This window comes from Adiantum capillus-veneris, chromosome 20 (assembly GCF_014529385.1).
Source record: "Adiantum capillus-veneris isolate H3 chromosome 20, ASM1452938v2, whole genome shotgun sequence".
Lineage (NCBI taxonomy): Eukaryota > Viridiplantae > Streptophyta > Polypodiopsida > Polypodiales > Pteridaceae > Adiantum > Adiantum capillus-veneris.
The window spans coordinates 22,959,909-22,983,445 of record NC_140950.1 but is presented as its reverse complement, the minus strand read 5'-3'; the positions used below and the strand labels follow the sequence as shown (position 1 = coordinate 22,983,445).

The window sequence follows — 23,537 nt, the reverse complement described above, 5'->3', positions numbered from 1 at the left end:
CGTTTTTTGTTGAGTCCAATCCAAAGTCTAAAGAAGATGACTATCTTTTCTCTCCCTAAGAGGGGAGGTGTGGTGTGTGGCTGGATAGGCAATGGTGTGAACCACCAATGTAACCAACTCTCAAGTTCATAAAGACATGCCTCTTAGAGGGGACACACTCGGTTTCTATTCTTGTGCACTTCACAATATTAGTGAACACAAAAAAAAATTCAAAACAAGCCATGCTCCAACTGAGCCATGGCATCCATAGAGCACGAAGATTTACCAGGCAAGGATATTTGTCGCTCAATAGCTTGTACAAGTAAAAATCCAATATTTTCCTTGAAGAAAATTGACGAAGTTTTTTGAGCCCTCAATAGCATGTACAAGTGAAAAGCCAATATTTTCCTTGAAGAAAATTGACAAAGTTTTAAAAGTTTTAGTTTAAATAAGGGGAAATGCTTCAAATTTTGACCAAAAAGTAGGAAGATTTTCCTTGAAGAAAATTGACAAAATTAAAAAGTTTTAGTTTAAATAAGGGGAAATGCTTCAAATAAGTCGGAAGAGTTTAAAGTGTGCCTTTATTTTGCTAGGTTAGAATATAACACATCGAACCAACTAGCATCCTCGAAGTACATATCAAAGGGAGGAATAGAAAAATTCAAAAGCCACCAACCGTTAAAATATCACAATAAACATCACCTTTCATTTGTGTAAACATAGGCATGAACATCATTAAGACTTGCCAAAGCCTTCTATCTTGACAACTGATAAAGAATTTCATGAAAGAATCAAAGGACGATTTTGACATGAATTGAAACTGATTATAGTGAAGAAATCATGAGCTTTTATTGAAGAGAAGCTATGCAAGGAAAGGAATAGCCAACTACAATGGGGCCCATTCACTTAGAAGCTAACAATAGCTTGGAAATTCTAGTATCTCGGAGCGGCAGAGTTTAGTTTCCGGGATATGTCATACCTGCAAGATTGACGACACGTGCGTTAGAAATGAACAAACTCAACGGAAGGCAAGATGCAAGGCAAAATGTTGAATGCAGAGGAGCAAATTTAAGTTCAAGTAATTTTACAAACCAAAATAAAAATTCAAAATGCAATATGTCATTTTCAGCTAATGATTAAATAATATCAGCCTATGCCAAGCTTGGGTAGTTTTCAAGACCTCAAAGAATGTAGTGTAAGAATAAAGTTTGAACTCAAGACGTGACTTGCCAAGGGCAGTGGAATGAGGTTGAACTCAAGGCGTGACTTACCAGGCGGCTATGTTGATCTACGGTCTATCTTATCGGACGGGGCCGAGAGAGAGAGAGAGAGAGAGAGAGAGAGAGAGAGAGAACCTGCACAGCGAGTGCCGCGGGGTAGCTTGAGGCCGCAGCTGGAGATGGCGGCCAGAATGGCGGGGCGATTGAGGAGGCCCAGTACGCCCGGCGGGATGTTGTTGCACACGCACGGCAGCGACGCCGATTTGATGACCTGACAACAGTCACTCCCCAGCGCCGGCCTTGGCGGTGCCGCCCCCATCACGTAATTGGCACACTTCGTTCTCAGCCCCGTCAAGGTGGCCGAGCACGACGCTGCCCCCTCAACCACCTCCGCTCCCTGCAGGGCCCCGCAGCAGGCCATGAGCACAAGGACGGAAGCTATGCCCACTTTCAAGCTCGCCATGTCTGCTTCGCTTGACCACGACGTTGCCTGATCTGCAGCCGGATTGCACTTAGGTCTGGAGTTGATGATCACCACTAGCGCACTCCAGCTGTTTATATACGTGTGTGTGTGTGTGTGTGTGTGTGTGTGTGTGGCGCGCACGGACACACACACAGGGCCCTCACCCACCCCAGCTGATCTGCTTGCATTCATTCTGGCACCGCGTTGTCATAGAGCCAGCCGCACTCGCTGCTGAGCGCTCCCCCCTCCCGCCTTGTACTTCTGCCGATAACTGTTGACTTTTTCAGAAGGTGGTAGTTGCGCCGATGTCCTTGCGCTCACTTCAAAGGCCCATGCCCAATTTGACTACACCTCCCTCAAAAGCTTATAGTGCTAGGTCAGTTTCCCACGGGCAGGCTAGCACAAGCAAACAAATTTTACCGGCTGGTCTTGACTCTGATCTCGCTTTAAATTCTCACCCTTTCATCATTCATGCTTGCATTTTTCAACACTTTCCAAAACAAGAAGGTACTCCCTTTTGTTCTCCTTGATGCACTGGGAAGTTGGTGATGTAGAAGATTGGGATGACAATGCAACGCTTGTTCGCACTCTTGAAGAACAGTGAACGAGCTCGACTTTAGGCTAATGAATATGGAGGGAGATCAAGAATAGCCGACCCCAACGGAAGCTCAACATGACAATAAGCGAGCTCTCAAGCCTGTGCAAAGTGTTAGTGGCGGCTCCAAAGCCAGGAAGTATCAAAAACATAATTCTAAGAAGTAGATTCTTCGCTGTCTCCCTAGCCTATGATGGGCCATAGCAGCTTGCATATCCACTTCTTGTAACTTTGATTTTCTTAATCAAAGAACGTGCTTTCATAGTTTTAAAAAACAAGATCTTCGTCGTAATATATTTTCCCACTAAGCAAATCAACTAGGTGCTAGAGGATATGCTATAAGCATACGTTAGCAAAACACAGTCAAATTGGGAAGGCTATCTCCCTACTATGGAATTTCCTTATATCAGCACAAATCATGTTACTACTGGGTTGATTCTACAAAAAACACATTAATTTCCACGATTCGATTCCACAAGGAATCTTCGAAGTTGAAAGAAAGTGCACTAGAGTGGATTCCCTTGTGGGTATTCAGCGGCTCCCCCAACACCTTTCTCTATATGTGCCTCATTCATTATGCATGTGTATGTGAAGCAGCGAGACACAAAGAAAGCAGTGCCTGTCGTGTGCATACGCACCTGCAAAAAGCAGCTTCACTTTGCTTGTTTTCAAAAGCAATGCACTTTAGCTTCTCTAAGGTTCAAGATTCCCCCTCTTCCAAAAGCTTCAAAAAACATTTTTGTTTCTCCTATAGATCTAAGAAAAGCCTTGCCAAAACTAAAAATGCTTCTCCAAGCCTTTACATAGAGCTTCATAGGCGAGGGGAGGGGAGCGATGTCACGAAGCCATTGCCTTGCTCTGATGCCAGGTGTGAGGGAGGTGGTGTGCCTGTGCACATGCGTGCGGAAAGGGCAAGAAAAAGAGAAGATTAGTTGGGGGGAACAACACACCAAGAGAATGAGTATGTACGGTTACCTTTATTTTATATGAAGAGTAGAGTTAATGGTTAGTCCTCGGCAGTCACCCATAGCCCTTTACCCCAACAAGATAGACCTAAAGAAGGAGCCACCAAGGAAAACATTGGCATTCTTAAGAAGAAATGTCCCACTTTTGTTTTCGAGGAAAAAATGCTTCTCTTAGGGGGAGTAACATCAAAACAAGGGTACGACCAGGAGGGCACAACCCTGGCATGACGACCAACTAAGCATGAGCACAATTCAGGGGTCTCCTAAAGGTAGGCTAAGCCTATAAGAGGAGAATGGTTGCGTGGAGAATGACATGCTTAGTCCGTTGCCCTTTCACATACAAGAGGACACACACTTCCACCAGCTTCATCTCCCAAGTATTGAGTAGACTTGCTATCTACCGCAAAAATGTGTGCAGCTAAAATGTTAAGACATCCTTGTGAATGCCCAGGCTTCCATGCATGGAGTAAATTGGACATGTACTATGAAATGGTGTCAAGTTAAAAAATGGATCCTTTGCAAAATGCCGATGGTGGACCAAGGATTAATCTCTCCTTGTAAAAATCATAGTTAAGGATGATTATGATTTCAAGGGCGATGTAATGAATTTTGGCCCACTTAAATGATTTTCTCTCTCAAGAATTGGCCATTCAAAAGGGAAAAATAAAAAGAGCAAAGGGACCGAGGTTATTACGAGGGTAAAAAGATGCATCCTAGGTTCCTATGGTGCCAAAAAGGGCATGATCCCTTTATAAGTGCCTATGAGAAGTCAAAGATGACTAGTATTGTCGAAGTAGGATAATATTTATCTCTTGGTCTACTTAAATGATTTTCTCTTCAAGAAAAAATAAAAGAGAAGCTGAAGAGAAGAAGGTCTAAAGTTACAATGATGGCGTGGTGCTCTTTGCCTCACCATTTTCACCCCTTCTACGGCATTTCAAGTCTCATAGTGCAAATGCCTCTTCATTGGGGGCATACATGAATGTTTCTACATCCAACTTGGATGAAAATAACTTGAGAGAAGTATCCAAGTTCTCATCAAGCCTGTTTTTTAGGCTATTCTTGATGAAAGTCAAGCTGCTAAATAAATGTTCATCTTCAATTAAGCCCAAGATCATTGTTTGGCATAAATTTGTGAGGTTGAAGTATTCTAGCATTTACTCTTTTAAATAGATGCTTTGGTACAGCCTCGTCCATAACTTGGTCAATGCACTAGGTTTGGATGGCTACTCAACATGACTAAATTGCTCCTTGATTGTTTTCCCAAATGCACCAGCACTATGACATTTGGAGCACATTACCGCTCAGATACACGCACAAAAACAAAGGAAAAGTTCAAGTCAAAAAATCTCGGAGGCGGTAATGCTGGAGTCAATGCTCGTAGTAATGGTCCTTCAGCAATGCACGCGGTAATGGGCCCGGCTATATTTTCGCGTTATTTTCCACGGGCGTTACAGCAAGAATTACCGCAAGCATTACTGCACACGCGAGTATTTTTTAAAAAGAGCAAATGACCATTTGGATGGTCCTTGGTAGGACCCATCCAAATGGTCATTTGCCTTTTTTTTCCTATACATTTAATAAATTAAAAAACAACAATTTCATTGCACAAAAACTTTGGGCCAAAATCAAATGTTTAATTATATTGGAGAAACTGTTCATTACAAAATTGCCCACATAGGCGATGCATGGCGGCTATACAACTGTGGCCAAAAGAAGACTTTGGGCCAAAATCAAGTGTTTAATTATATTGGATATTACAAAATTGCCCAAATAGGCGATACATGGGGGCTATACAACTGTGGCCAAAAGAAGACGGGCCCAAAAACACTCGGAGGATTGAGCTACTCGGATCCTGGGACCTCTCGAGGGACTCCTTGACTCTGGAAAAGAAAAAAATAACAAAACCTTTAATTAATACAAATGGATACATAATTCTACATGCACTCATTTTAAAAAAAAGTTCACACTTACAGGCTGTAGTGTACGACATGCATTTTCAAATTCTTCGCGATTGATTTTGTTGTTTTCATACAGCCAGCACCATGTCTGATATTCGGAGTGGCTCTCTTTGTATCTCTAGATCTCTTGGGTTGGGCGGGTCATAGTAATATTTTGCTATATATCAATTAAAAAATATCACAAACCTAACCTTATTACCACAAATTAAATCAATTCAAATGAAAATACGCGCACTCACAAATTTATCTTTCCATGCTGCTTTTTCGTCCGAGCCGTAATGCGTGGGCGTTTGCTGCGCCCTCGCCTTCACCTGCCGAGTGTGCGCCCTAGCACCTGTCGCTCTCTCGTCCTCCAGCTCGACCTAGGCTTTCTCCCACTCCTCGTCGTGAACATTTCCAGGGCGATAGTTGTGACCCTCAGATTCAAATGTTCGCTTTGCCGCCCTCCGCACACTGGACTTCTTATTTTTCAAGAAATTCTTGACGTACTCCTCGAGCCACTGCCTGAAGAACTCTTCCACTTCAGGATTAGGGAACCGCATGAGCAATGTCGTGTGAATGTATGTCAAGTCGGCTGGGTTCTGATCTTTGAAAGATTTAAAGCAATCTTGGTATGTCGAGTGGATCAGCTGGTTAAGGTGCCCTCGAAATGTCCTCCCCAAAGAGGAACCTAGATCCACCTCCCCCCCTCGATGTATATAATAGTAGTAGCCACGAGCGTCCGGGGTGGGCGCATCGCGGTCCTCATCCTCATGTGGAGCTCCAAGGGGTGAGCGAGGAGGTCGGGATGTAAGAGGAGGTGAATCTGTAGCACTGCCCCCTCCACCACCAAAGCAGCACGAGCCACTACCTCGACGAGAGTGCTGGCCACCACTACGGGAAGAGCGCTGGCTCGAGCCCGAACCGCTGGGTGGTGTAGGCGACAGATAACTCGACGGTGCGGGCGTGCATCACTGCAAATGCAAGGTGGAGGGAGGTGCGGGTGACGGGAAAGTCGAGGGTAAGGTGGAGGGAGGCGCTATGGGAGGCACACTCTGCACGATCGGAGTGCCGGTGCCCGGTGTCGCAAGCTGTGAGAGCCCATAGGCAACCAACTGTGCGGGGTGTGTACCACCCTAGAAGACTCTGCTACAAGGATAGCCACTCTACCTAGGTGCGGTATGCCCTCTCGAGGTTGGGGTCGTGTACTACATCTCGGAACCATCTAAAACCGAAGGTGGATTGTGGTTGGTGGGAGGAAGAGTGCGAGTAGTAAGCATCACAAGCGTCCTCGTAAGAGAGGCCCTCGGCGAGAAAGTCCTCTATGGATCGATAGTCGGGCATGGAAGAGGATGCCATATCCTACAATTTCACAAAAAAAAGGGACCCTAATTAACATTGGATTCTAGTCAAAGTGAGATTCTTTATTGCATAGGATTCCTCCTTGCATAGGATTCCTCCCTGCATAAGATTCCTTTTATCTCCTATTTAAGAAATGGTTTGTGTGCCTTCTTTTTTTGTATCCATTTAGAGTGTGTGTGTGTGTGTGTGTGTGTGTGTGTGTGTGTGTGTGTGTGTGTGTGTGTTTGTGTGTGTGCGCTTCTAATTAATCTATTGTGTGTGTGCGTTAGTGTGTGGCAAAGAAATTAATCTAGTGTGTGTGTGTTGGACCTTAATCTACTGTTGGGCTTCTCGGTGACCATTGGGGTCTCAATCAACATCATCGCACACCCACATGGAGGTATGTTTTGGTATGCTTGTAACGCATGCACACTAATGCTTACATTAGTGTGTACTTGTGCACTAATTAGTGTGTGAAAACACACTAATTAGTGCACAAGCACACACACTAATGCAAGCATTAGTGTGTACAATTTTTTCACACACCAATGCTCACAATAGTGTGTGCTTGTGCATGCATTAGTGTGTAGACACACTAATTTGTGCACAAGCACACACTAATGGCTTGCCTGATTCCTATTGGCCAGGAGGCAAAGGGGTCCAATGAGAGTTTAGTTGAATTATTAAATTACCTAAAGCTCTCACAAAAGGGGAAAGGGGGACACATGTCAGAAGGCTATCACTTATGCTGCTTAATAGTCATTGGCTTGACCTAGGGAGGTCCAATGAGGGTAGAGCAAGAGCCAATAGCAAGAGGGCTCGCCCAAGAGAGAGAGGGGGCTGATTTTTGCAAGGCATTATCACACACGCACTCTCACACAGTCTATGTGAGAAGTAAATAAGACTATCTCTTCCCAAGCTTTAATGGAGAGCTCATCACTCACTCCAAGCTTGTGAGATAGAAGCTTACATCGACACACTCTTGGCATGTGGATGCAAATCCAACCAAGAGCCAAGCTTCAATGCATGCTCATCTCCTCTACCATGCTAATTACTAAGCTAAGCTATGCTAATAAGAGTGATTATGTGAGGAGATGTACATCTTTCTCGTAAGATACTCCTTCTTCCTCTCAATCTACTCTCATATCATGCTAGCTCTCACCATCTTCGAAGGTGTGTGAGGTCTTCGGTCTGAGACCGGGGATAATTGATGTTGTGTTTGCTAAGTGTTTTGCTTAGTGCATGAAGATTTCATCTTCATTGCACTAGCTAGTCTTGAAGGAACACAAATAATTGTATTGTACAATGTCTCTCTTGATGGGAGAAACCATAATACAAAGCCTTTTGGAGGGGGGACCGGCTCCATGCAAATCCGGTCCTCAACTGTTGTCAATAGCTTAATTTCTCTCTCTTTTGAAAGTATTGTTCATGCTATCTAACTAGGTGTTATGCTTTTTGTTGCTCTCTCCACCCAAGCACTCTTGTAATTCTCATTAGGAATCTATTCTAATGAAATGCCCACTATGTTCATGCTAATTTTCGCTACACACAAGTTTTTAGGCCATTAAATGTTACATTGGTATCAGAGCACAAGGTTTCTCTTTTCTTGCTCAAGAAGGGAGGTCCTCAAGCTAGCTATAAATGGTTGGTATTATTAATTGCCTGTGAGATGAGTAAGTAGAATAGTGTTTTTTCAGCCTTGTAGTGCGCCTGCCTTCGTGCAGTTAACGGGGCATCACTGTCGAGAGCTATGGTCTTAATAGTGGAGTCCTACGGGGCTTGCCTACGGCTTAACCACTATTGAGCTATTAGAAGCTTGACAGGATCCGGTGTTGTTTTGGTGTTGAAAGACCCTCTCTTCTATTCCTTGCAATTAATGGTATTCGAGCCATGGGTACAGTATCTTGAGTTCTTTTTCTAAAGGGTTAAAGAGGAGTAGCAACTAGGGCTTGAAGTGCCAAAGTACACCTAAAAAGTTTACACCTAAAAGTTGTTAGAATGGCTGACAATAGTAAAGAGAGTGAAATTAATGTTGATAACTTTGATTTTGCTAATGAGCAAGCTACCAATGATGCTCTGATGCTTGTTAACTATCTTGTTTCTAGGCTTCAACAAGCCATGGGCAATCCATCTCTCCAAAGTGAAGTGCAATGGCAGCTCCGTGCTCACAGGATTCTCCAAGCTCATCACCATGATGAGAGAACACCTAGGAAGCCTCCTTGTGAGACTCCCAAAAGAGGTCTCTCTCCAATTCGGGAAGAAGAATAGAATCCATATGAAGGGCTCAAGAATTTACTTCTTGATGATGCATCTCCTTCTTAAAGGAGAACTCAAGAGCCTCCATCAAAGGAACGAGAAAGAAGTGAGTCTCCCGCCACCTCGGCGGAGATGGCTCCACGAAGACGGCGGGCTAAACGCTCTCCATCACCACCAAAGCGGAGAAGACCATCGCACTCTTCTCCACACCATAATTCAAAGAGGGATGATAAAAAGCAAGAGAAGAAAAAGGCGAGAAAGAGAACACCCTCTTCTCCATCTTCTTCATCCTCTTCCTCTTATGAAAGTGATGGTGAAGATGATGAAGATCAAAACAAGAAAAAGGCGAGAAAGAGGTCACCCTCTTCTCCACCTTCTTCAAATTCTTCACCTTCTGAAGAAAGTGATGGTGCCACCTTTGAACCATCAAAAAGAAGAGGCCATAGGAAATCCTATGCCACATGGAAGAGGTCATCCAAGCTGAAGAAGTTCAAAGATGGAGGGAAGAGCATCTCTTTCCTTACCTATGATGGCACCTTTGGTGCTACGGACAAAGTCTTGGCCTTTATCCAACAGTTTGATGCGGCGTTTGGAGATGAGGGCTTCACGGAGTCCTCTAAGCTACGCCATGTAGCTATGCACTTTCAAAAGTCCGCCAAACAATGGTGGTCTAGCCTACGAGCCAATGGTGAAGCTCCACGAACATGGAAAGCTTTAAGAGCTTCCATTATGAAGCAGTTTTTGGCCACTGATGCCAAAGACAAAGTACTCACCGAATGGCGAAGCTTAAAGCTCTCTCCCTATGAATCCATCCACAAATATGTAGACAAGTTTTGGGACCTACAACTCAAAGCCACTGTCTTCAAAAAGTTGGATTTTGGAGAGCAAAAGCAACAATTTTGTGCGGGCTTAACCAAAGAAATGGCGGAGTATGTCAACCCCAAAAGGCCACGTACCATATCAGCGGTAATACACCATACTATGGTGGCCTCTCGAATCAATTTCCAAATAGGGGCTAAAAGAAATAATAAGCCCACGGAAAACAAGGGTTCCAGCGAGCCTAAGGGGAAGGACAATGTCCAAAATTTTCCTAAGGGAAACTCCAACAAAGATAAAGAGAAGGGAGTTTACAAAGGTAAAAACAAACTCTCTCCTGAAGAGCTTGAGCGTTATCGCAAGGATAACCGGTGTTTCAAGTGCGGCGAACAAGGGCATGTGTACCGCGCTTGTCAACACAAGAACAACCGCCAAGATCCTCATAGAGCTTCCTTGGTTGAAATCCAAGAGGAGGAGACTCACCAAACTCACCACAAAGGATCTCCTCTATGCCATGCTTGGGGAAAGGTAAGAGAACATGACGCTTTTATTCTCTTTGACCCTGGTTCTACTCACAATTTTATATCTATAGAGTTGGCCACCAAGCTAGGCATACACGCCTATGAGATGGGAGATGTCCTACCCGTAGACAGTGCTTTCAAGGAGCAAGAAGCTTCATTCACTCCCTTAATCGGAAAATTTTGGCTTCATGTTCAAAGTTATGTGGACAAAGAGGACTTCTTTATCTCTCCTCTCAAGCATGAGAATGTAATCCTAGGGGCACCATGGTTTGACCGCTTGGCTGCCCATGTTAAATTTCCTGAAAGGAGAATCTCCTTTAAGTTCAGGAAAAAGACATGTATATAGATGCTAAGGAAATGGGTAACACTATCCCCATTGTACATACACCAGCTTTCAACAAGTCAATAAAGAGCTCTATTTCCGTGTACATGATTTTTGTTAAAGATTCTCAAAATGAACGTAATGCTTTAGCAAAAGAAAATAAAAGCAACCAAAAGGAATTAGAGTTATCCAATTTTCTCAAGGGGTTTCAAGATGTTTTTATTGACAACATCCCTTGTGAGCTACCTCCTAAACGAGATAATGATGACCATGCAATTGAACTTCTTCCAGGAAGTTCACCGCCTAACAAACCTCCTTATAGAGTTTCTCAAGCTCAACAAGAGGAGATTATGCGGCAAGTGCATGAGTTAGTTGAGAAGGGCATGGTTAGGCCTAGCTCATCTCCATTTTGCCCACCTGTGCTATTAGTGCAAAAGAAAGACGGCACATATTGTATGTTTGTCAACTATAGAGCACTAAATAGGATCACTATCAAAAATAGGTTTCCCATTCCACGGGTAGAAGACCTATTTGATAAGCTACAAGGATCGACCTACTTCAGTAGGATTGACCTAAAAAGTGGCTATCATCAAATAAGGATAGTTGATCAAGACATTGTAAAGAACGCATTTCGCACCACATTTGGTCTTTATGAGTACATTGGCATGCCTTTTGGCTTGACCAATGCACCAACCACATTCAACCACTTGATGGAGAAGCTGTTCAGGCCTCATCGAACCTTCACTGGAGTGTTCTTTGATGATATTATCATCTACTCTAATTCATTAGATGAACACAAGCAACACCTCCATGTAATATTTCAAGTTTTAAGAGAGAATAAACTTTATGTTAATCGAAAGAAAAGTGAATTTTTCTTGCAAGAGATTCAGTATTTAGGTCACATTATCTCTCAAGATGGCATCCAAATGGCTCCATCAAAGTTGGAGGTAATAAAAGGATGGCCTAAACCAAGGAATCTTCATGTACTAAGAAGCTTTATAGGTATGTGTGCATACTATAGACGCTTCATAGAAAAGTTCTCACAAATTGCGGGACCATTACATGACCTAACAAAGAAAATCGTTAGGTATACATGGTCTGCTAAGGAGAACAATGCTTTCGAAAAGCTTAAAGAAAAGCTTATCTCTCAACCTGTGCTTACACTACCGGATCTCTCAAAACCATTTGAGGTCCAATATGATGCTTGTGGTGATTGCCTTGGAGCTGTTTTGCTCCAAGAAGGGCACGCCATAGGCTATGAGAGTCGAAGGCTCAACCCTGTTGAGCCAGCTTTAGGCATATATGAAAAGGAACTCCTTGCTGTTCTACATGCCTTAGACTCATGGAAGCACTATTTATTGGGGACTCCTTTTATTCTGCGACGAACGGATCACCAAAATCTTAAGTACTTCATGACGTAGACCAAGCTCTCCGACAAACAAATGAGGTGGGCAAATTTCATTTCGCAATTTCATTTTCATATTGCTCACATTACTGGCAAGCATAATCAAGTAGCTGATGCACTCTCAAGACGACCGAGAGTGAATGCGGTTTCCATAGCCACTCACAATGATCTATCTTCAATGATAGATGAGTACGCTATTGATCCCGATTTTAGAGATGTGATTTCAGCCCTTTCATTAGGGAAGAAAGAAGAACCATTTACTTTACAAGATGGTTATCTTCTCTACGGCAATAGACTATGTGTTACTAACTCACTACGTGAGAAAGTAATGTATGAATCTCATGCTCCACCTTATGCGGGGCATAGAGGGATTCAGTCTACCTTAAAGGGAATTGAAACATATTTCTATTGGCCTACCATGAAAGTGAACATACAAGAGTATGTTTCTAAATGTGTGGTATGCCACTTGGATAGAGGGAAGCAACTTGGATTTCTTCAACCCTTGCCAATCCCTAATTCACCATAGGAGAGCATATCCATGGATTTTATCTTTGGATTGCCTAAGTCTATCCATGGGAATACGGGAATATGGACGATAGTAGACAGGTTCAGTAAACAAGCTCATTTTATACATGTCAAAAAGACTATCAAAGCCCATCAAATGGCAACCCTCTTCATTTCACAAATTTTCAAGTACCATGGCTTGCCAATGTCCATAGTGTCTGATAGAGATCCTAGAATGACCAGTAATTTCTGGAAGGGTCTCTTTGAGAATTTAGGGACAAGGCTAAACTTCTCTTCGGCCTATCATCCACAAACGGATGGCCAAAGTGAAATAGCTAACCTAACAATTATCGATCTACTAAAATCCTATGTAATGGAAGTAGATTAAAGATTCCAATGCGAGAAATACTTACCCTTAGTGAAGTATGCTTACAATAACACTGTACATACTTCCACGGGAAAAGCACCTTTCGAGGTAATTGAGGGAAGATCAGAAAGCCCCTTGCTACTTAAGGTACATGGGAAGATCTTCGCTGCAGATGAGTATAGCCGAGACCTACAAGAATCTTTTCAAAAGATTAAGGATGCTATCTCTATCTCACAACAAAGGCAAAAGGCTGCTGCTGACAAGCACAGAAGAGCCCAAGCCTTTAAAGAAAATGATTGGGTCTTATTAAAGTTTCCCAAGGCTCGATTAAGGCACATGACGGGCAAGAATCCTACGGGACACCAAAAGTACTATGCTAAACTAGCAAAAAGGTACTATGGTCCCTTCCAGATTCTTAGGCCAATCAATGAGATGGCCTATCAACTCAAGTTGCCCAATCATTGGCTCATACACAATGCTTTCCATGTGAGCCTATTAAAGCCTTACAAAGGAGAGCCACCTCAAGAACCAACTATTGAAGACCCACCGGAGATCAAGGACCAAGAGCAGGTGCTGCAGCCCGAGTCCATTCTCCGACATGAAGACAAGGTACTAAGAGGCGGTAAGACTATCCGACAATATCTTATTAAGTTTAAGAATTATCCTTTTGAAGATGCTAGATAGATGCAAGGCATACAATTAAAGGATAACCTAAACCTTGTCAATGCTTACAATGCTTCCCAAGAGTAAGCAAATGTACAAAATGTTAAAAATGAACAAATTTTTTTGTCTTATAAGACTCTCTTTTTCTTTATTGTGCACAAAAATGAAGTAGTATGCATGCTTAGATCAAGTTTGCGCAGACGACGTCTCCCAAACACCAAGTAGAGCTTGTCACTCTACTACGGAAGACTAATAGGACTAATGTGCAGACATGCTTGTGGCAGCCTCAGGCTCTCAAGAGCCAAATGGACTAGTCATCCATTGTGGAATGATGTCGTAGGGTAACATAGGGATCCTCTACCCGCTAAGAAAAGGACTCATGAACATGCTTTATCTTCTCTACACCATAGTCGAGGACGACTATGATTTCAAGAGAGAGGTAATGTCATAATAATCAATATCTAATTCTCCTAAATGATTTTCTCATGTTAAACTGATCATTTAATATGGGGAAGCTAGCAGACTAGCCACAGTAGGGATCCAAAGGGGGGGCCATCTGCAAAAGATCCATGTGCAACAATGGGCTAAAAAGACCCTAAGGCTCAACCCATTAAGACTTCCAAAATGCTAAGGTTCCAAAATGCTAAGGTTCCAAACTACAAAGGTTGTGTCCAAAGGTCAACCTTAAGGGAATTGGATGCTTTGTGTGTGTACAAAAAAGTCTTTGCAATCCCTACTTGGGAGGGAGCGAGCCTTGCATGTAGGGGATGAGAGAGAAATCCACACACACACACACACAAGCTCCCTTTACACAAAGGGAATGAGGGACACATGTCAACTCCCTAGGCCAGATGCCCACAAGGTGTACCCAATTCCTATTGGATGGCCTTGGAGATGGACCAATGAGAATTAGGCTAGAGTAAATCTAGTCTAATTAATTTTAAAAACACTTAATAAAAGAACCAATGAGAATTTAGTCCTCTAGAAGACTATTGGATAGTCTCCCAAGGGGTCCAATGAGCATTTAGCAGCCCAATGGCTTGCCTGGTTCCTATTGGCCAGGAGGCAAAGGGGTCCAATGAGAGTTTAGTTGAATTATTAAATTACCTAAAGCTCTCACAAAAGGGGAAAGGGGGACACATGTCAGAAGGCTATCACTTATGCTGCTTAATAGTCATTGGCTTGACCTAGGGAGGTCCAATTATGAGGGTAGAGCAAGAGCAAATAGCAAGAGGGCTCGCCCAAGAGAGAGAGAGGGGGGGCTGATTTTTGCAAGGCATTATCACACACACACTCTCACACAGTCTATGTGAGAAGTAAAGAAGACTATCTCTTCCCAAGCTTTAATGGAGAGCTCATCACCTACTCCAAGCTTGTGAGATAGAAGCCTACATCGACACACTCTTGGCATGTGGATGCAAATCCAACCAAGAGCCAAGCTTCAATGCGTGCTCATCTCCTCTACCATGCTAATTACTAAGCTAAGCTATGCTAATAAGAGTGATTATGTGAGGAGATGTACATCTTTCTCGTAAGATACTCCTTCTTCCTCTCAATCTACTCTCATATCCTGCTAGCTCTCACCATCTTCGAAGGTGTGTGAGGTCTTGGGTCTGAGACCGGGGATAATTGATGTTGTGTTTGCTAAGTGTTTTGCTTAGTGCATGAAGCTTTCATCTTCATTGCACTAGCTAGTCTTGAAGGAACACAAAGAATTATATTGTACAATGTCTCTCTTGATGGGAGGAACCATAATACAAAGCCTTTTGCAAATCCGGTCCTCAACTGTTGTCAATAGCTTAATTTCTCTCTCTTTTGAAAGTATTGTTCATGCTGTCTAACTAGGTGTTATGCTTTTTGTTGCTCTCTCCACCCAATCACTCTTGTAATTCTCATTTGGAATCTATTCTAACGAAATGCCCACTATGTTCATGCTAATTTCCGCTACACACAAGTTTTTAGGCCATTAAATGTTACATGCACACACTAACGCTTGCATTAGTGTGTACTTGGACACAAATTAGTGTGTGGTAACACACTAATGCATGCACACACTAATGCGGACATTAGTCTGTGATTGTGCACAAAATAGTGTGTGAAAACACACTAATTTGTGCACAATCACACACTAATGCAAGCATTAGTGTGTGTATAATGCATGCACACACTAATGCTTGCATTAGTGTGTGCTTGGGCACAAATTAGTGTGTGGAAACACACTAATGCATGCACACACTAATGCAAGCATTAGTGTGTGTGTGTGTGTGTGTGTGTATAATGCATGCACACACTAATGCAAGCATTAGTGTGTGTCTATAATGCTTGCACACACTAATGCAAGCATTAGTGTGTGCTTGTAACTCATGCACGCACTAATGCTTGCATTAGTGTGTGATTGTGCACAAATTTGTGTGTGTGTGTGTGTGTGCGTGTGTGTGCATATTAGTGCATGTGTGTATGCATTGTGTGTGTGTGTGTGTGTGTGTGTGTGCAATGTGTATGCATGTTAGTGCATGTGTGTGTATGCATTGTGTGTGTGTGTGTGTGTGTGTGTGCAATGTGCATGCATTGTGTGTGTGTGCATGTGTGTGTGTATGTGTTTGTGTGTGTGTGTGTGTGTGTAGAAGAATGAGAAGAAAGAGAGAGAGTTCGAGCACTTACAGTCGTGACCTCGATCGCTTGGATATGGTGGGGATGGAGATGAAGAGAGTAATAGAGCTTGGAGATGGAGAGGGAGAAGGAGAGAGCTTGGAGATGGAGAGGGAAACAGGCCCGCGCAGAGAAGGAGCTCGTTTTTGAATTTTTGGCATTCAATTTCGTGGGGGCACGTAGGTGCCCCCTTTATATAAAAAAGTTTGCTGAAAATTTTGCCGCGCGTATTGCCGCGTCCGCTCTCGCGTGTATTACTGCGTGTATTACCGTAAAAATCTCTGATGAGATATTAAGGTTACGCCGACTGGATGACCTCTTTACCTTACAGTCCTCTCTATCTTTAATGAGTGTCAGTCATGTCAGTACCAACATTCTTGATTCTTATTTTTCTTATTTAGTGTGTGGTCGTGTGTGCAGGTCGATTGGGATGACGTGGGTCCGCCGGTTGGCGCGGAACAAACTCGATGGTTGAGAGAGCGACTACCATGTCCATGTACGCAATTTAAGCGTGCAATTGCACGGCTTCGGTGTATATGCTTGGCTCACGTGGATGATTATGGACTATGGGACGATCCGAGAAAACGCTCTCAAATGGAAACTAGTGATCCGAGGGTTTTGGCATCCATTGATGTCGCTCCCCATTGGAGTGTGATCGGGGGCGGAGGCGGGAGGAGGACGGAAGAGCGATTGCGCCAGGAAGCAATCATGGGAGGGGGGTCACACCCACCGTCTGATGTGGGTGGATCCACACGAGCGAATGCACATCCTGCATCCACCACATATGGGGATCTCCCCACCACCCCGCCCCACATGGAGGTGGAGGAAGATCATTTGCACAATATGGTTGAGGATCTTCTTGCACGTGAGGCGGCGAATGAGTGTGAGCCTGAGTGTGCATATGATGAAGCCACCCAAAAAACCAAAGATTCATTGCTAGAGGCAACACACACCGCTCTTTACGAGGGATGCTCCTACTCCATATTACGAGCGTCTCTTGAGATCTTGAATATTCAAGCAATGTTTGGATGGAGCAATGCAGGGGTCGATGCACTATTGAGGTACGTTTAAGTGTAATAAGTGTTAGTTGTGAGTTATTTTCGTGGTTATATGCAATAACGAGTGTTCTTTAATTATGTCATAGGCTATTAGGCAAGATGATTCCTAAAGGCAATCATCTTCCAGAAAATCGACGGAAGGCACGACAGGTGGTGACAAGGCTTGGGATGGACTATGATCGTATACATGCATGTGTCTTGCGTGCTATTCCGCAATGAACATGCAGGGCTTGATGCTTGCCCCGAGTGTGGAGAATCAAGGTACAAAGAGGGAATGCAAGGAACCACAATACCTTGCAAGGTTCTTCGTCATTTCCCCCTCATTCCCCGCATCAAGCACATGTTCAGCACCAAAGGAACAAGCGAGCTTCTTACATAGCATATGGCAAATCGCTCCACCAATGGGGTTATGAGAGTGCCGGCTGACTCGTCGGCATGGCAACACATCGAGCAGACATGGCCGGAGTTTAGAGAAGAGCCTCGTCACTTGAGGCTTGGTCTGGCTAGTGATGGGGTAAACCCATTTCGGCATCGGTCTACCTCATGGAGTACTTGGCCATGGTTGTTGTGAACTACAACATTCCACCATGGGAGTCAACCAAGAAGGGAAACATTTTGCTCTCTCTTCTAGTCCCAGGAAAACACAAGGTGAAGAACATGGATGTATATTTATCACCTTTGATTGAAGAGCTTCAAGAGCTATGGAACGGCATAGATGTTTTTGATGTATCAAGACGGAGGAAGAGGATCCAAAAAAACATGCAAACATTCCAAGTGGGAAAGGTTCTCTCTTGATTTTGGATAAGAAATATCAATCCATAGTCAACAACCATTGTCTACTCAATACTCCCATCATGGGCAAATGGGTGGATATGTATGTGGAGGTGCGTACAACGAGAGAAAGTGAGAGGGAAGCATGGAAGAGGTCACATGGTGGTAGGTGAGCATCTCCCTTTCCTAAAGAGCTTGTCAAATACCTTGATCTAATTCCAGTTGGGTGGATACACAATGCCATGACCAAGGCCAAGGCACAAGGAGAACAAATAAGCCCTAAAGAATGGGAGTACGCGCGAGGATGTCTACCAAGGGTAATATACTCAATGTGTTTAGTGTGTGTGTGTGAGTGTGTGTGTGTAGGTGTGGGTGTGTGTGTGTATGTGTGTCATCTCTCTCTCTCTCTCTCTCTCTCTCTCTCTCTCTCATCTATCCTGATTGGTTTTTGCAGGCCTTCACATTCAACTCTATGTGGTCCGAAGGACGTCATTTTCGAACCCACAAGATGGATGAGTGTCGAACCACTCACGATAGTGGAGTTATGGGCAACTTTGACACGCCAACACAAGAGGTGAGGGAATGTGGAACAATAGAGAGGATAATCAAAGTGGATTTCAGAACATTTCACAAATATCTCTTTGACTGTGCCGATGGTTTGCGGGTGAGGTTGAGAGACATGAGGATGGGCTCTATATGGTAGACTCTGGGCAATTTCATCGCGGGAAGACCGACAACTTGGTGCAACCTAGTAGTTGTGAGCAGGTAAAGTCCATGTGCAACTCACTAAAACATTATATGATACATATAAAACTACATTCATGTTGTTGTTTGCTCTATGATCTACAGGTGTTTTATGTGCCTTGTATGTATCGAAGACGACTTTGGTATGTTATTCCAGTCACACCACGGAGTAGATCTATCTTTGCAGATACGAACATAGAGACTTTGGCAGATCCCACCATACCATCTCAAGAAGACGCCAATGACGATGATGCAGTTGAGGTCAAGGAGAACCAACCATTCCCAATAACCAACCATAGTGAGGAGGAGGACGAGGATGGAGAGGATGATGGTGATTCAATAGGAGAGGTTGTAGAGGATGAATCAATAGATTTATTTGTTGATTTAGCTACCATGGGGTTGGACATGGATGTAAGCACTTGTAGACATCTCTTGGAGGATGAAAATTAATAAATATCTTTTGGATTTTATCTTCTTTCTCTACTTATGTTGTACAAAAGGGCTATTTGTATATGAACGCAAGACAATACAATTTTGATCATCGTTCGCTTGCCATTTCCATATGAATGCATAGTTGACATAAGATTTTGAGGTGGAAACAAAATATTTTTTGATATAGAATCTCATGGAGTACAAATGAGTAGAGTAGGAGAATCATACCAATAGATGAGGCAAGAAAAGAGAAGAGAGGTACTAAAAATCCCAATGAGAATAGGATTCTTACACTCCATGCAAAAAGGGGGTACCAATTTTTGAAAAATAACAAAATAGAATAGGATTTATAGAAAGGGAAAAGTGGGAGAGGAATGGGGGTGGGGATTCTTTTTTTATTGCGGTAATTTGCGCGGCTATATGTGCGGTAATACATGCGGTAATACTCGTGGAAAAGTCGGAAAACGCTTCGGCGGGGCTACACCATACAATCTCTCTCTTTCTTGAACCTCTCTCTCTCCTCTTATGCGGTAATGCTGTGCGGTTAACAGCAGCATTCTCCCATAGTGCAAATGGATTTCTTAGCTCCTTAGAATCAATAAGCTCCTTCAAAACAATGTCATGTAGCTCCATAATCTTTCTAAAGTGTTTGGAAAGAACATGTACTTAAGTCTTGAATTCAAGTAGAAGAAGCTTTTGATCCTTTGTATTGTTCCAAAAGAGAGAGTGAACAATAGCCATAGCCTCAAGAAGCTCGTCCTTGGGAAATTGTTCTTTGATCTCACTAGTTAGAGCATTGCTTATGGCAATAAGTTGTTGCTTCAAAAAGGTGGTGAGTTGTGGAAAACCTTGTTGTTAAATTGTAGATTCTTACAAACTCCTTTCCCTTCTCTCCCTAAATGTAGCTCAATCATCTTTCCTTTAACATCAATGCAAAGAGTGCCTTTGCTGATATATTGTAGTTGGATTTTATTCTCCTTTTATTGTAGACAACATCCAAAAGACTTATCCATTCAAAAAACTCTTCATTAGAAAAGCTTGATCATTCCTTGTACAAGATATTCAATTGGAGGCATGCTAGCTTTCATGCAACTGTGTGCTGACAAAGTGCTATCTTTGTTGGGAGATTTTGGTCGAATGGGTACATTTCTCTAAATATAGGGAGTAAACCACCCAAGAAAAGTAAAGCCTCAATATTCGTGAGTAATTCCTACAAGTTTGTGGCTTTCATTTTCTCCTTGCCTTCCTTGGCAAGCTCATACACAACACCTACGATTGATCTATATTTTTTCTATAGACTTTGAACAAGCCCTATCATAGAAGTCCACCTTGTATCAATTTTTTTCTTAGGCTCCTTACCCTCGCTAATGCCTTCCAAAAATGTTGAATTTATTGAAACAGTTTGGGTTCTTAAAGAAGGGTTTTTAACTAGCTCTGCCACCTTTTGCACATATTCAAAACTTGAGATAATTTTTAAGGTCAAAACTTTTTTATGTGACATGCAATGCATATGGAGTGTAATCATTTTGCACTTGAACACACAAACCAATGCATTGTCAATGCATAATAGAGCAACCCTCCACTCCCAGATGTACCATTGTTGATTGCCAGTACTTGATAATTCTTCTCTCATACAAACAATTTATGCACCCTACGTTGTTATCTTCCTCACTTTGCAGCAAATGTACTTCATAATCTACCCAGTTTTTCAAGTGATGGCATTTCTCTCTCTCTTTCCATTGCATGGTGACTTTATCTTTGCCATCAACAAGTATTATGTCATAGAATTTTCCAAGGTTTTTCTCAATAGTATCAACCTTTAATTGTAGCCTCAGCTCTCACACTACTTCTAGCTACAAGTTATGCATGTAGCAAACTTTGGGCATTCCCAATTCCTAGAATTGAGAGAATTAATGGTGGGATACTTTGCTATCCAATCAGATTGAAAATTCCTCCCAATACATCATTGATTGTGCTCTGTTTGAGGTTCTTCGCAAAGCTTCATTCACTACAACATGTTACGCGCTTTTCGACGCGCAATATTTCGACGCACTGTACCTTTCCACGCGCATTTCGACGGGCATACCTCTCGTCGATATACGCGTCGATACATACCTGGTAATACACATGGCAATGCTTGTCGAAAGGCGTGTATTTCCACGCGTATATCGACGGAAAAAAATTTGGGGAAAAAACCAAATCCGTGCGCAGACGGTCATTTTCGCCTGCAAGCGCGCGCACAGATCTAGCCTTTGGAAACCTACAGCGCAGGTCTTGTTCTCCCCCCCCCCCCCCCCCCCTCTCTCTCTCTCTCAAGCTACATTGTGTGTGTGTGTGTGTGTGTGTGTGTGTAGGAAAGAGAGAAAGAGAGAGAGAGAGAGAGAGAGAGAGAGAGAGAGAGAGAGAGAGAGAGAGAGAGAGAGAGCAATGTGTGTGTGTGTGTGTGTGTAGGAAATTAAAGAGAGAGAGAAATGTGTGTGTGTGTGTAGGAAATTGATAGCGGGAAAAAGAGCAGTGCAATCGGGTGGCCTCTGTACTCGTGCACACTCCACAAACCACGCCTCATGCAAACAAGCAAAGAACAAAACAAAGGGGGCACCAACCTAAATTAAGAGGTTTAGGGACCTCACACATAGTGCACATAGGCAAGTGAGACTTCTGGCATTATGATGGCATCAAAACATATGGCAAAACACATAGAAACGAAGCTTAGGGACCTTATGTAGCATATATACACAAGACATCAGCTTGACAATACAACGGCATCTGATCATACATAACAAGGATATAGAGAAGCAAGCCAAGGATGGCATAATCCCTTGTCAAAAACAATCAACCCAGCAAGTAGGTATGATCCTACTAGCAACACATCAATACCTTAGAGAATGATGGCGAGGATGGTGGCCATGGAGCATGAGAGAAGACTCCTTATTTAGGTTTTAGGGCTAGTAATGTAGCATACTAGAGGGAGAGAGAGAGAGGGAGAGAGAGTAGAGCTCCACCCATAGCTCCTCATTGTGAGCAATGTCGTCATAACTTCGTTGCTTGGTGAAGTGGGTGAAGTGTTGGTTTTGAGTGAGAGAAGGCCTCCTTATATAGGTTTCTGAGAGGGTTTAGGATTAGGGATAAACATGCTTAAATCCGTTGATTGGGGTTACTTTTTGCTTAGGGTGGTCAACAGATTGAGGTCACCTGATATGTCACCATCAAGATATTCTCTAGAGTGATGTGAGAGGGGAGGGTAAATGCTGATTTTTCTGATTGTGACACATGGGGATAAGGCCTTGACCAGCATTTAAGAGTAGGTAAGGTGGCTGTTGAAACTGGAGGTTCTGCACATGTCAGGGTGGGACCTGTTGGGTCCTCCTGAATATCAAATTCTCAAAAAATCCTCAACCATGGCTTCTTTTGACATGTGTTCTTTGAAAAAATCAGCATGTCTCTTTTCAACTCAAAAGTCTTTATCCCTGTTGACTCACCTTTACCATAAGATTTTCCCCTTTTCTCCTCCTGTAACTGCATTGTTGATGCCCAATCACTGCTTCTAGTAACAGTGAACTGTTACCTACCAAATACTTATGGTGCACTAAAAAATATTTACCATGGGTAAAAAAAGTTACTGTAGGTAAAAAGTGATTTGTATTTACCATGTAGGTGAAAAATATTTACTGTAGGTAAAAAAAATTTACTGTCGGTAAAAAAGTGAAAACGGAGTATGCTGTGCTGTGAGTCCACATGAACATCCTCGTGTAAATTTCACTAGAAATTCACACCTAGAATGGGCTATTCTGTAAGATATAGGTTGTAGGCATGCATAAGAGCTCGTTCCCACGTATTTTCTGTCCATGGCACTTTTTACTCTTTGGTGCTTGTGAAGTAGATTTTTCTTCTCTTTCGAGATCCCTTGGACTAGAGTATCTTCATCTCCCCAACAACTGACTGTGCCTTTATTGCATCTTCCGAAGGGGTCCTAAAAACCATGCATCATATAGCCCTCCCCCTTAAGCTAGAGATATTTGATGCCTCTAGCTGTAGGTTGTGCTACAATAGGGTTCTCTTGAATACTTACCCACCTGGTACCAATTGAATTTGCCATGTTACTGCTTTCTTGGCTGATGCACCCTGTTTAGTCCTTTCTGATGAATAATTGTATCCATCCATGACTAACAACTGGTCTCCTAGACCCTTGAAAGCCATACCCCATCCATTGTCAATATCCGCTTTCACTGGTAGCATTCTCTTTTTTTCTTTTTTTCTTCTCTTTTTTTTTCTTTTTTTTGTCTTCTCTTTTTTTTTTTTTTTTTTTATAAAACGACTATGTACATGATTGTTACCTTAGTTGGAGCTCGAATATGATGAGCTCTCCTCTGAACCATCCTTAGCATTGATTTCACCAGCATATGGCTGTGAAAGACGACATTGGTAGGCCTTCAATCGCCAACCATTTACCGCGGTCTGATGTACCTTACCATCTAGGTCACCTAGTTGGTAACTACCATTTGAGAACCTCTGTATCACTACAAAAG

General features: G+C 42.9%; 1 protein-coding gene and 1 pseudogene across 1 annotated transcript; both read right to left on the bottom strand.

Annotated features, from left to right (window-relative positions):
* Positions 1-781: 781 nt before the first annotated feature.
* LOC147432234 (uncharacterized) lies at positions 782-1,736 on the bottom strand. Its single transcript, XM_086491546.1, has 2 exons — positions 1,335-1,736; positions 782-958 (listed from the first exon to the last, which is right to left on the bottom strand). The coding sequence occupies exons 1-2, from the start codon at positions 1,660-1,662 to the stop codon at positions 936-938; spliced, it is 351 nt and encodes a 116-aa protein (XP_086347672.1). The 5' UTR covers positions 1,663-1,736; the 3' UTR covers positions 782-935.
* Positions 1,737-4,103: 2,367 nt separating this feature from the next.
* On the bottom strand, positions 4,104-20,609 carry LOC147432233 (uncharacterized; annotated as a pseudogene).
* Positions 20,610-23,537: the final 2,928 nt, after the last annotated feature.

Coding starts and splice junctions, on each gene's coding strand:
- LOC147432234 (XM_086491546.1), bottom strand. CDS start 1,662: ATGGCGAGCTTGAAAGTGGGCATAGCTTCCGTCCTTGTGCTCATGGCC. Junction 959..1,334: donor CCGCGGCACTCGCTGTGCAG/GTTCTCTCTCTC, acceptor TCAATCTTGCAG/GTATGACATATCCCGGAAAC.